The following is a 14,016-nucleotide window of genomic DNA, read 5'->3' on the forward strand; positions in this document are numbered from 1 at the left end:
GGGGGTGGTCTTTCACTACATTTTGCTTCTAGCTAGCCTGATGATACCTTTAGCTAGACTTGCCACTTTGAGCTACCCTTTTGCAACTTCAGATTTAGGGAGCCTTTTATTACTTTTAGCTACCCATTCACTGTTTTCAGCTGGCTTTTTGATACTTTTAGATTCTTGCAAGCATTTTGTAACTTTTTAGCTAGCCCATTGATTATTTTAGCTTCTAGATAGCCTGCCAATAACTTTAGCTTTCAGCTAGACTATTGCCACTTTTAAATACTCTTTTACCTTTTAGGCTGTCTTTTATTACTTTTAGCTTTTAGCTGACATTTTGATACCATGAGCTAGCCTTTTTCTTTTTGGTACTTTAGATTGTAGCTAACCTATTGGTGCTCTAAACTGTATTGTGTTTTGTTACTTTTAGCTTTTAGTTTGCCTCCTAATACTTGTTTTAGCTGGAATTTACCTGCTTTTAGCTTTTAGCTATCATTTTGCTTCTTTTAGTTTTTAGCTAGCTTTTGGCTATTTGCTTTAAACTATTTTTTCTTGACTTTTAGCTTGCTCAGCTTTTAGCTTTAACTACTCAGTTTCAGCTTCTTAAACTGCAACAGTCGTTCAGCGTTGACTCAGCATGTTTACAAAAAATGCAGTTTGTTTATTTTAGCTCGTCGTTGTCTTGTTGGTGGTCTGAACGAGCCAGGAGACGTTCTGTTAGGGATAATAGAGGCTCACTGTTGTATGATTAGAGGGCACTTGCAGACAAAAACACAAACTATTTCTATCAGCAGACAAAATTTAGCATCTTGTAAAGACCAAGTGGAATGTCACAGATGCTGACAAACCATCCAAAGCAGAAAAATAGCACTAGCTCTCTGAAAGCTGGCTCCCTGGAGCTGCTAAAAAGACAAAGTTTTGGTCAGAACAGGAGAAAAACGTGGAATACAAGGAGCAAAACTGACATTTAGCCTTGCAGCAAATTTAGACTTAATTCTATCCTTGCATGTGAAAATGTGCCTGGGTAGTAAAGCATGCCATGATTGCACCCTTTTCACTTTCACACTTGTGTTCATGAGCATTTGCTGTAGCAGCTAACCACGGGCCGCTCACCCACATTGGAGAGGCCTCCCTTCTGAACGATCTTATCGATGGCGGATCTCACCTCCCTGGAGCTGGAGTATGTCCTCAGACTGATCTCTGTCACAGGCTCATCACTTTGGACACAACAGCAAGTGGTCACAACATGTCTTCTCTCAAACAAAATAACTCAAAAAGCATGGAGGTTACCCATATTGGATGATGCCCATCATTGGTCCAGCTACACCTACATTGATGGCCTGAGCCACCTCGGACAGGAAGTCTTTCTGGATCTTAAAACGCCGCTTCCCGATGCTCCAGCTCCCGTCCATCAGGAAAGCAAGGTCCACCTTACAATCTGCAGAAAAGAAACAAAGTTTGTGGTGCGTTAAATGACACTTCTGTGGTAATGTAGGCCGTAGAATTATCCATCCATCCATTTTCTTCCGCTTATCCGGGGTCGGGTTGCGGGGGTAGCAGCTTAAGTAGGGAGGCCCAGACTTCCCTGTCCCCAGCCACTTGGGCCAGCTCCTCCAGGGGAATCCCGAGGCGTTCCCAGGCCAGACGAGAAACATAGTCCCTCCAGTGTGTCCTGGGTCTTCCTCTGGGTCTCCTCCCAGTGGGACATGTCTGGAACACCTCACCAGGGAGGCGTCCAGGAGGCATCCTAACCAGATGCCAGAAAATGCCGAGATGCCGTAGAATTAATAAATTGTAAACAAAAAAAGATGAATGTTTGACAGATGGTCAGTATGTATGTAGGTATGTAGGTAGGTAAAATGTTTTTTTTTTTAAAAAGAAGGGTTAGGTTTTTGTTGGAGAAATTCATTCTCTGACATTTACTCACAAGAACCATAATCATGGTAAGTGAAGATTTTTAACTGGTATTTTATACTTGAGTGTTTCCCCTACCGTTATACAGGCGTGGCGCATCGCCCTGTCAACAGAACTGAGCGCCCTGCCTACCAAACCGAACAGCGCACCCCCGTCAGCACTAACATGGCACTAAGCTAGCGGCGAGCAATACTGGCGCACTAGCTAAAAAGCTAAAGGTAGCGCTCACACTGCCTCTTCCCTCAAGCTGACACCCCCCCCCCCACCCCACAGTACAAACAGCATGCAGCTCAGACGCATCTCAGTCCCCCCCCCAACAAAAATCATGGACGAGATGAGCGCCCTGCCATGGCAAGTTATCTAGGGGAAACACTGAACTTGCAAGGTCTGATTTTAGGACGGGTTACATAAAATGTATACACAACGAAGGCCAGTCACAGAAAAGAGCCACGCGCTGCGCTATCTGCTCGCTTTTGCCCACGTCCACTCCCCATTGCCTGTGGTGGCGCTGCACCAAGAACTACTGAAGAAAACTACACGAAAACCTCTGAAGAAGACACCGAGCGCAAATTACTTCTGGAAATAAAAACAAAAATGGAGTGGCGTCAAACTTGAGCAGTTTTAGGAGTTCTGTTTTGTCAGTGGCTCATGTACCAAACAAACACTGGACTCAGCATGAGAAGAAGATGAGGCAGAAGATCATGGAGATTGTTGTTTTTCCACACAAGGCGGCTGAGACGGCTCCGTATGAGGTAAGAGACATGCACGTTTGTTTTGGTTGTATTTACACAGAATGTCCTGCGCTGTAGTCCACTTCCTGCTTTTGGAGCGGCCTCAGGTCCGCTTGCATTCACACTGCATTCATATCGCACTAGAGTTCACTTCAACTGAACCGAGACCTAGGTTTTTAGGTGGACCAGAGTTCGCTTTGTATCAGAGTTTGATTGCACATTCACACTTCCCCAAATGAACGGGACTTTCTAGGCAAACGGACTAGAGTTCAATTAAAGCAACTGAACAGGGCTGGTGTGAATGCACCTGTAGTTAAAGGGCACTTTTGTCCTCTGAACCAATAACCAATCCCATTTCCATTAATAATCCATGAGTTTGGAGCTTGGATATATTTTAACATCTTCCTCTTCACAGGTCTGCGATGGTCTGCTGGTTCTAAAGCAGGGAAACGGGCCCAGTAGGAATGAGAACATTTGAACCCTCTCCCCCTTTAAGACTAAAGGCAACATTTTAAAACGAAACAGACAACAGATTAAAAAAACTTTTTCATCAGAGTTCTCAAACTTTTGACAAAAAGTTAATTTATTGTGTTAGTATCCAAGCTTGAAAACTAAAATTGTTTGAATTTATGTGATGCAGAGAAACATGGAAAACTAGATTAAATCCATCAAATACAAGAGCCTAGTTCTGACTCAGGGACCGCCGGGGTAGAAAGGACTTAAAAAACCCTTTCTAGGTGGAACAAAATTCATTGAATATGATTTACTCTCAGGTATGCATACATAAATACACAGTTTGCTTTCTTAACACTGAAACTGGATGCAAACTAGAGCGATACTTTCAAAGTAGCGGTTTAAAAGATGCTGTACGTTCTGTGGAGGGGGACATACTTGGGTCTCCCTGTGGCTGTGGCGCAGTCTGAGGAGGTCTTGGTACCGAATCTGGTTCTCTAACACTGAAACCTGGAAAACAAAGTCAGTGAATTCATTGAGACAGAAATTACGCAGAATAATTTGCTCTTTTTGCTCCGTTTAAACAAAACGACCTTCAACGGTCTGACAAATGGAGAACACATGCTCATTTTTGCTGCCTGATGGTTTATATTTTTATCCCAAATGTTGGTCAGTGTTTGCTGTTACAAACTTTATGCCTCAGGGAAACTGAGCCATTTGACTTACACTTTAACTCCCTTCAATTACAGTCGGAGTCCAAACCCTGAGCTTCGGTTTGGATCTCCTGTCAGGACTAAGCATTTACTGGCAAAGTGACTCTTTTTTATTTAGAAGGGGTAAAATAAGAAGCAGAGTGAGCAAAGTTACCTGATTCATACGGGTTTGCTTCTGGCTTCCACACATCTGCTGGCTCCACTGCACAGATGACATTATATAAGCTCAGCGTTGGCATGTTTCTACCACAAAACGGCTTGTAAATGATTCAAAACATTCGTTGTAATTAAAGGTTAATGCATAATTTATTTATAAAGCTCGTTAGCGGCATCTTGCAACTTGGCTGTGAAAGTTTTTATTTTTCAACCGTTGGTTTTCACAGCTGGAATGATTATACAACACGTCAGCATTTCTTAAAAATAAGAAACGGGTGCATTAGTTTGAATCATCTATGCAAGGCTCAAATATATGCATACATCCACAGAAACTTTCAATGATAAGTCCTGAAGAGTCTAAAAAGTCTTAACGTGACAAGTTCGAGGCCTATTCACTTCTTGTTGGTGATCACGATTGACTGCAGCTGGAAACTTATTTTTGCCAGGACTCACTGGTTTGACCCAAACTCATCGGTCCCCCTCAGATGGATGCAAATCGGTTCAGATGTTCAGGAACCACAGAGACTTGAGCTTGAACTGGGAAGTCCTGGAACACCAGCGTCTCAGTCTGCAGTGAAACCCGTTTTACAGGTCTCTCTTGTAAACGAGTCCTCGAGGCTCAATGAGACTAACCTGTATAAATAAAGAATGAAAAAACAGGGACTGAAGAGGGCGCCGACCAAGAAAGAAGCTCCTGCTCCAAATGTCGTACCTTCGGACTTGATAGACGAGCCAAATGTCCTCTAGAAAAAGGCTTTACGGTCAGACGGAGCAAGGACTGAGCTCTTTGTTTGACAAGATGTTAGTTTGGGGGGTTGAAGGTGGCACTAGATGTCAAAACATGGCAGTGGCAGCATCATGCTGCGGTGCAATGCACAAAGAGGATGGACTAAAGAAGGTCTACCTCCAATATCTACAGTATACACGACTCAATATCAAACCATCAGCTGTGGTTGAGACTCGGACTTAACTGTTGTTCCAAAAGGACAACGATCTCAAACGGATCGGGTAAAGCACGTCAACATTCAGCTTCTGGAGTGGCCTTCTCAAAACCCAGACCTTAACTGGACTGAAAACCTGTGAGCTGGGACATCCAGGAAACTAACCAATTTAAACGAGCTCTAGCAAGAAGAAGAAGAAGAGAAGCCAAACCAGTCGGAACTCCACCAGGAACTGGTTGATGGAAAGAAAAAGACCAAGGTCCAGGAGAGACGTGTAAGCAAATCTTGGTGGGTGTATGCATTTATTTAGGCACGTATGTATAATTTTGACCCTGTATGGATTGGGGTCAAATCAAACATGTGCACCCAGTTCTTGTTTTAAAAATCCACTGAAGTATTTTTACTCCACACCGGAAAGTCGATTAAAGTTCTCGCTCATGGGTGGATGTTCTGACCCCAGCTGTGTGTAACGGGTCTGTGTGGAGGCTCTCCTGCTGCTCACCTTTACTGTGGCCGGTGTCCAGGGGCATTTTGTGGCTGACGTCCAAGTCGGTGGATCGGGGGGCTAAAAGTGAAAGGATTTAAATGTTTACTTTTGTTGGTACTTTTGTAGTGCTTTCTGAAAATAGCTCAAATATAAAGTCTTTGATTTGAAGGCTAAGCTGTCCACCCCCCCCCAACAAATTACATGTAACTTGGAGTGGTAGCTTCCTGCTGCTCTGTTGTATCTTGTCATATCCCAAGTCAGTTCTGTTCTTTAGTGTGAAAACTGCGGCTGAAAACAACCTAAATACAGTTCCCTATTTGTAGCGCCTAAAAGAATGGTGAAGAATTTTCATCTCCAGTCAGATAAACCTTTTAATGTTCGTAACTGAGCAATAACTAGAAGAAATGTGCTTTATTGTGTTGGGTTATACATGCACTTCTTCCCAACCCATTCATATGACAAATGAAGACTTGTTAGTGTCCCCCCACAAAAAAACCAAACAATGAAAACCACTTACGGTAAGGTCCAAAGCTATACAACCAGCGCTCATATTCTGAGATATCAGGCCTGAGATCCCGAGCTGGAGGAGGACGTTACAAAACCAGTTAGTGTGGAAGAAAAGTTAGAGGTGAAGCACGTTTCCGCCGTTGTGACAGGTCACAAGTCTCCCCCAGCCAATCCAAAACCAATGAAAACATCAGCTTTTTGGCAGTTTCCCCCTAACTTTCACATGCACTAACATCCTGCCCCGTGCTCCTCTTCTACACTTCAAAGAACGTCTCATATGGCAGGCAGATGGCATGTAAACACTGTCCCGAGGGACGGCTTGCATGTTCTTCCACATGGAGCCAATTCAACACGTTCATGGTCAGCAGATACCAAAGGCTATCAATCCCGCGAGCATGCTGGGTTTACCCATGCAGCACAGTTGGATTTGAGGTGTGGTAAAGAGAGTCTCGAATTCTTAGAAAGAAGTGAAACGACTTACCAGAAATCTCTGATGTGTCTGTCTCGCTCCAGGAGTACCCCGAGTCTGGAACTGCGTAACTAACATCTGAATGTGCAGCAGAGAAGGTGGAAGCGTCAGCAACTCTCTGAGCCACAGCCTCGAAGCTCAACTACAGATAATCCCAGATTATAAAAGCTAAAGTATGGCAACAAGCACATAAATTCTAAATGCAGCACGGTATGTACCAGGTATGTACTTTGTAAGTTTCTAGTACTTACCAGGTACGTACCTGAAACTTACCAAGTATGTACCTAGTGCTTACTTGGTATGTATTGGGTACCTTGTACTAACCTAGTATGTTCTTAGTACATACAGGGTCCTTACATGCCATTTAATTTGTACTTACCAAAAAAGGTACCTACTGTAGTACTTAGAGGGTACATACCTTGTATGTACCTAGAACTTACAGAGTACATAATGAGTAGTGTTTATCTGCTACATATTGGGTACATATCTGGTATGTGCCTAGTACCGGTACTTACAGGGTACATACTTTGTAGTTTGTACTAACCAGCCCAGGTAAGTACTTAGTTCATACAGAGTCTGTACATGATGCTTCCATGGTATTTATCAAAAATGTACTTTGTACTTTTTTTCCCCAACCTTTATTGTGCAGGTTAATCCCGTTGAGCCTCGGGGACTCTTTTATAATTACAATTCATTTACTCATTTACTTACCTGATATTCACTCTGCATGTATCAGGTATTTACAGGGTACATACTGTATTAGTATTAATATTTACAGTACACTGTAAATACTAAGTACTGGTATGTACCCTGTAAATAAGCTACTTGGGTACCCAACTGGTTCTTACCAAAAATGTATCTGGTACTTAAATGGACAGTACTCTGTATGCACCTAATGCATATTGGGTATGTACCTGGTACTTACCAAGTGTGTGTAGGTATGTAGGTGGTACTTAACAGTAATATATGTACCTGACATGTACCACGTACTTACTGAATATGTATCTGGTACATACCTCATATTAATAGAATACATATCTGGTATGTCCTGAGTACATACCTTGTACTAACCTGGTACATACCTGGTACTTAACAAGTGTGTACCTGATGGGCACTAGAAAAGTACTTTATACCTACCAGCTATGTACAGGGTACTTATAGGGTATTTATCAGGTACATACCTAGTATTGTATTTACCATAAAAATACCTGGTACCTACTGGATCTGTACCAGGTGCATACCTGGTTCTTACATGGTACATACCTGGTACTTATAAAATACGTAACTTGTACTAACCCAGAGTACATATTATGTGCATACAGTACATGATTTTTATGAGGACAAAGCTTTATTATTAAGTGACTTGTTACCCTGTACTTACAAGCTACATTCAAGGTACTTACCAAGTACATACTTGATAAATATCCTGACAGTACAGTACTGGAAACCTACCCAGAACCTAGTACCTCATATGTAACGGGTTGTATAATTTATTGGTATCTGCCTTCAGAGATCTGAGGAGACCAGTTGTTGGAGGTTTTGGAGAAAATATGTAAACCCAAAATGACAATGTTTTTGTTTGTTTGTTTGTTTGTTTGTGGTACCTGCTGGTCGCCGTGCTCCAGGGAACCAATCAGGCCGAGCGAAAGAAGGGGGCGGCCAATCCCTTCTGGGAAAAGCTGCGCAGAAGATCAGACAGTTGCGTTCAGGAGGAACATTTTCATTAGAGTTTGTCACAAAATGTTTGTCAGTGAAATGTTAAGTTTTTTTTTACTTTATGAGTAGAAATGCAGTAGAAACTCAGAAAGACTAAAAAAAAAGTCTACTTTTTTTATCTGCTGTTTGTGGTTTCACAAAAACACAAACTTTTAACTTTGAGAAAAACAAAAACAATCAAAAATCAAAACTAGGAATGTGACTGAACTCTTGAGGTCCAAACAGCTGAGCCAGACCACAACAGTGAAGCCCCTTCTGTCACGACCGACTGGACCGTGTCAGCACACTTCAGTTGACGGCCCGTCTGCGGCCGACGCGCTGCTTAAACAAACACACGGCCCGGACCTCAGGTTCCCACACGGGGTCAGCTCGAGAGCTGGGCCTCTGGTGGCTGCCGCCCACTGAAGCGTGCACGTATTTTTATAAAGCTGGTGTCAACCCAAGGCCAGTTTAGATAGCATGCAGAGATCAGGCTGATCTGGTGCTGGTCAAAGCCCGGTGCTGCGCAGCAGACGGAACCGCTGGTCCGTTTGTTAAAACTTCTTTAAAAGGAATCGATCAGAATATGAGACAGATTACTGGATGATTCTCATCCTGGTTAAAGCTGTTTAATTTGAAATGTACAACGTTAAAACCATAGTTCAGCTCCTCTGGAGTGGGTTCTGTGGAAGGTTTATAAACAGTATCTTACCTGTTGGAGATGGCACCTTGGATAACCACATTTTGAAGGAACAAAGTTTAATTCTCTAACAGCTTCACTGAGCTGGACCAAGACCAAAGTGCATTTACCTCAAACAACTCTATCCATCCATCCATCCATCCATCCCTCCCTCCATCCATCATCCATCCATCTATTCTTATATTCATCCATTCCTCCATCTCTCCCTCCCTCCATCCATCTATCCCTCCATCTCTCCTTCCCTCCATCCATCCATCCATCTATTCCTATATTCATCCATTCCTCCATCTCTCCCTCCCTCCCTCATCCATATAACTCTCCCTCCATCCATCTATCCCTCAATCTCTCCTTCCCTCTGTTCATCCATCTATCCAGTCATCCATATAGCCCTCCATCCATCCATCTATCCCTCCATCCATCCATTCATTCATTCCTACATCCATTCATCCATCTCTCCCTCCCTCCATTCATCCATCCAGCCATCTATCCATTCATCCATTCATCCATTTATCCATCTATCCCCCTTTCTCAATCCCTCTGTTCATCCATCCATTCCTACGTCCATCCACCATCATCCCTCCATCTCTCCCTCCCTCCTTCCATTCATCCATCCATCTATCCCTCTATCCCTCCATCCATTCATTCATTTGTCCATCCCTTCCTCCCTCCATCTATTCATCCATCCAGCCCTCCCTCAATCCATTTGTCCACCCATCCATCCCTTCCTCCCTCCCTCCCTCTCTCCATCCCCCTCTCTTTCACTCCATCCTATCTGTCCATCCATCCATCCATATCTTCCCTACTTGTGAAGTTATATCCTGGAGGCTGCAGGTCCAAGGAGGACATCAACACATCCCTCACCCCTGCAACGTTTCCAGCTTTTGGAGAATCTCAAGTGTTCTCAGGTCAGAGAGGATACCTAATCCCACCAGTCAGTACCAGGTCTTCATTGAGGTCTTCTCTCAGTGTTTGAAACAACCACAGGGAGGCACCCAGGATCCTAATCAGATGCTTCAACTCAATACACTTCTTCTTTTGGCTACGATTCATACCTCATGACCAAAGTGGAGGGTTGGAACATAAACAGTTTGCCTTTCAACTCAACTCCTCCTTCACCACAACAGATGGAAGCAACACCCTCATTACTGCTGACAAAGACCTGACCCTTCATTCTATCTTCTACCAGTGAACAAGACTCCCAGAAAAGACCCACCCCAGACCCTGAACAGGTATTCCACCTTTTCCTAGTTGAGAACCATGGCCTCAGACGTGGAGGAGCTGACTCTGATCCAAGCTGCGACCCACCCCAGTGCACGATCGAGGTAAAGGCTTGAAGACGACATCTGAACCACATCATTTGCAAAAACCAGAAATTAACTGCACCTCCATGAAATCCTGACAAAGTCCACACTGCACCGGGAACAAGCTCGACTTTGTGCCGTTCTGCAACTTAAGACCGTAATCCACTTGAGTTTTTGTCCCTTCTTGGACCAACTGTTGGCTTGTCAGTCCAAATTAACCATTAATTCTCCAAACCAAGGTTGTTCAAAGAGCTTTCTTCAACAGGTCAGGTATTTGTTGTCTCGTTACTAACTTGTTTAGGTGAGTAATATGAAATGTGGGCCAAAAGTCATGAGTTAAAGCAGTTTTTCATAAGCTAGGCTAATCTAGACAATCACTTCAGACAATCATTGCTAAAATCTGTTTGTGGCCTCCAGGTTGAGTGAAAAGTAGAAAATTCTTATAAAACTCGTCAATCCGAGGGAAGTCCGAACGTCATCCAGTACCCTGCCTTCCAGTGAACTCTGGGATGCACCTTCACCTTCAAACTCCACCTGAAGGAATTACCTCCAGGAGATCCATATCTTTAAATCACCAAATCAGCTCCAGCAAACTCTAAACGGGCCAGCTTCACCTTTAATTCTGTAAATTGCATCCTACAATCAGCCGTCGCGTAAACAGACACGGACCGGTCTAATTTTAGGGGATCCTTGGTTTTTGCATTCCTCGGAGCGCCACACCTCGCCTGGTTCGAGGAGCGTTTGGTCCATAGCATGAGTGGACCACGACGTGGACCAGGTCTCTGTGGGAGCACCACTGGTACCACTGCTTTCATCTCTGTAAGGGAGGGGACGAAACCGCATGGTATCTGTCACAAGATGTCCATAAAACTGACAAACCGGGCCAATTTAATCTAAACGAGACGGATGACTGATGACATAATCTCGTGAAACTCAACAGATTTAAAGAACGTGATTTATTTTGTTCTGAGGAATGAAATCTGAGCGTCTGCTTGTATCTGCTCACACTGTTTATGGACGACTGGCCTCTCGTCAAACCGCAGCATACCACAAAAGGTAAACATTAGTGCTGCTTTGTGACCCGGGCTTTACGGCTCTGGCTCGTTTGATCTGGTCTGCCTGAGTCGACGTGTCTGAGGACTCCCGCTCGGAGTCAGCGGACACTTACCGGAGTTGGACTGGCTCGCAGTCGGAGTGCGCTCGGGCGGGGCAGGCTGGACCCTGTTGAAAGCTGCTGGAGGAAACGTGCAGAAAGAGAAAGAGAGAAGAGCTTCAGTTGTGGGCCTCCGTCTTCAAACGCAGCCCAGCTGTTTTCGCTTTGAGGAAAGTTAAAAGCTTTTTTTTTAAGATTTTCTCCACAGTGTGACATCATAAACAAAGGATATACGACGGGCGTGTTTACAAGCCCCAACGCTGCTTCATTTGACCCTTTTCATCCCGTAAAATGGTTCGAATGGTTCCTGTTACCTGGTTTTTATCTGTGTTTGTGGGTGTTAATGAGGAGGCTGACCTGGACCGACGGGAGAAGCAGGCTGCCTCCTGATGGACGACCCCACCTCCGTCCTGCGCACACCTGTAACTACAGGAACGGAAGACATGAAGTCATATTGTTTATTTCCACTAATAAACATCTCAAACTTCAAAATCCTCAGGGCTTTATTATCACCTTCCATTTGAATTAACTATTGCAGTCAATTCTGTTTGTTAACAAAATATCTAACGATACACTGGATGGATTTTAACGACACATTCAGGATTTTATCACTGGATGTAAATTACATCTGATTAACATTTGGAGTCAACCCAATTAAAGATGACTGCCACAGCCAAATGACTTTAGAAAACACACAAATGGCTGTAACTTGAATATTTTTAAAGATATTGAGCTATAATGTGGCGCGATACAACATCTAGCCCAAGTGCAGCTCATTGCGCAAGATATTTGTGTAAAACTTTAGCGATAACTGCCAGAGTGAACCCGGTTCGTCCGATAGCTAAACCACCAAATGGATTTAAATCGAACCGTTACAACGTAAACATTGGATTTAATCCCACACCCGATTTACTTTTGGCACCAGTACAAGATGGCCGCCACAGCCGATCAAACGTAGGCTTCTCAAAAGGAGCTAAAGCTCAGTGAGTTTAGCAGATGCTGAGCTAAAACCTGGTGTAATAGTAGCCGACACATAATCAAATAAACATTAGTTAAGGTTTGATGAAAATAGATAAGAGTATAAAACGTTGGCATGGAAGGTGGCAGGTGATTTACTCTGCAAATACTATGATTCGATTAATTTCATTCATTTCCTCGCTCTCGCCGTCTGCTCTTCCCCACGAGCGCCTGTCGTTTCTCGTTAGCGTCCTCGCAACGAATCCCACCACGACTTCTTTGTTCTCCGCATGTTCACAGTCGCCAGTCGTGTTTTTGTCCTCCACACGTCACGCCCGGTTCATCGGGCCTCGTTAGTTCTGTTTTTCTTTCCTGTGGGGGGTTTCTGAACCTTGGACTACCTGCAGCAGCACGTTCTTCTGGGCCCAACCAACACTCTGAGCAGGCATTAAGTACTCAACAAAGAAAATTTTAATTTTTTACCATTTTAAAAAACCTTCCTATCGGATGATAAAAACATTTCTACTCTATATGATTCAGTTATGTGATCTGAGACTTTCGAACATGTAAAACATGCAAAAATCTAATGTTTGAGCCATCTGGAGGTGAGCAACAGAACCAGAGGTACAGTAATCCAGCTGGTCGTGGTCTCAAAGAACTGTCTCGGATGGAAAAAGCGTGATGTCATCCCCTTTGACCCCCCAGGTTTGTGACGATATTTAAAAGCCAAGCAGATCCCAGAGCAGAGCTGCCATGCAAAGTAAAACAACACGAGAGAACAAAGAACAGGAGGTGGTTTACCTGCACTGGAACGTTGTGGGTATCTGTTCGGGTAGGGACTTCCTCTGAACGCTGAAGAAATGTCTTTGTTTAGTTTTACCAAGACGCCGGCACATGCAATAAACAAATAAATGTTGACGGAGAGGATTTACGTACTGTACCTTGGCTGGGACTCTTTCCTTGGCCGTTCTGTACGTGTCCTGCACCAACCGCACAAGATGAGGCAAATTCAGACAAAACATTCAGATATGAAACTCGAACGCTACCAGTTACAACTGGGACAACGTGTAAAATCTCATAGTCCTACATTTATTCACAATAAAACAAAGTAAACAAATCAAATGTTTACACTAAGAAACTGACAAGTCTGGGGGGAGGGGAAGAACATTTTGAATTTTATAGCAGCAACACATCGGAGTAAAGTTATTCAAAGTCCAGGTTTCCCTCCTCTCTTCTTTAACAACAGTCTGCAAACATCCAGGACCTGAGGAGACCAGTTGTTGGAGGCTTTAGAGGACTTGAGGAGACCAGTTGTTTGAGGTTTTAGAGGACTTGAGGAGACCAGTTGTTGGAGGTTTTGGAGGACCTGAGGAGACCAGTTGTTTGAGGTTTTGGAGGACCTGAGGAGACCAGTTGTTGGAGGTTTTGGAGGACCTGAGGAGACCAGTTGTTTGAGGTTTTGGAGGACCTGAGGAGACCAGTTGTTGGAAGTTTAGGAGGACTTGAGGAGACCAGTTATTTTAGGGTTTGGAGGACCTGAGGAGACCGGTTCTTGGAGGTTTTGAAGGACCTGAGACCACCAGGTGTTGGAGGTTTTGGAGGGAATGTTACGTCCTTCCAGTCTGATGGGGGACTCTAGCTGTTCAACTGTCCAGATTCTTCTTTGCTGGAAAGGAGCAGATGCTCTAAAACATGTAGATACTTTTCTGAATTAATGGAGCCTTTACAGATGTGTAAGCTGAACATGCCAGAGGCACTAATGTACCCCCATACCATCAGAGAGGCAGATTTTTTGAACCATGACTGATAATAGACTGGATGGTCTCTCTCCTCTTTAGTCCAGAGTTTCCAAAT

General features: G+C 43.8%; 2 protein-coding genes across 3 annotated transcripts in view; both read right to left on the reverse strand.

Moving 5' to 3' along the window:
• opn6a (opsin 6, group member a) overlaps window positions 1-14,016 on the reverse strand; it is a 101,538-nt gene that overhangs the window by 59,990 nt on the left and 27,532 nt on the right. The window lies entirely within an intron of this gene.
• vit (vitrin) overlaps window positions 1-14,016 on the reverse strand; it is a 25,538-nt gene that overhangs the window by 4,158 nt on the left and 7,364 nt on the right. The window contains exons 8-19 of one of the 2 annotated variants that reach the window (XM_037678199.1): window positions 13,104-13,142; window positions 12,964-13,014; window positions 11,563-11,631; window positions 11,221-11,283; window positions 7,961-8,035; window positions 6,369-6,434; window positions 5,898-5,960; window positions 5,396-5,458; window positions 3,951-3,998; window positions 3,522-3,593; window positions 1,276-1,423; window positions 1,099-1,202 (exon numbers count right to left, since the gene is read on the reverse strand). In XM_037678199.1, coding sequence (XP_037534127.1) covers window positions 1,099-1,202; window positions 1,276-1,423; window positions 3,522-3,593; window positions 3,951-3,998; window positions 5,396-5,458; window positions 5,898-5,960; window positions 6,369-6,434; window positions 7,961-8,035; window positions 11,221-11,283; window positions 11,563-11,631; window positions 12,964-13,014; window positions 13,104-13,142 — 861 coding nt within the window. The remainder of the gene's footprint in view (window positions 1-1,098; window positions 1,203-1,275; window positions 1,424-3,521; window positions 3,594-3,950; window positions 3,999-5,395; window positions 5,459-5,897; window positions 5,961-6,368; window positions 6,435-7,960; window positions 8,036-11,220; window positions 11,284-11,562; window positions 11,632-12,963; window positions 13,015-13,103; window positions 13,143-14,016) is intronic. The other variant, XM_037678207.1, reaches the window with a different exon arrangement.

This window comes from Nematolebias whitei, chromosome 1 (assembly GCF_014905685.2).
Source record: "Nematolebias whitei isolate Nwh7 chromosome 1, NemWhi1, whole genome shotgun sequence".
In the NCBI taxonomy this organism is placed as follows: Eukaryota; Metazoa; Chordata; class Actinopteri; order Cyprinodontiformes; family Rivulidae; genus Nematolebias; species Nematolebias whitei.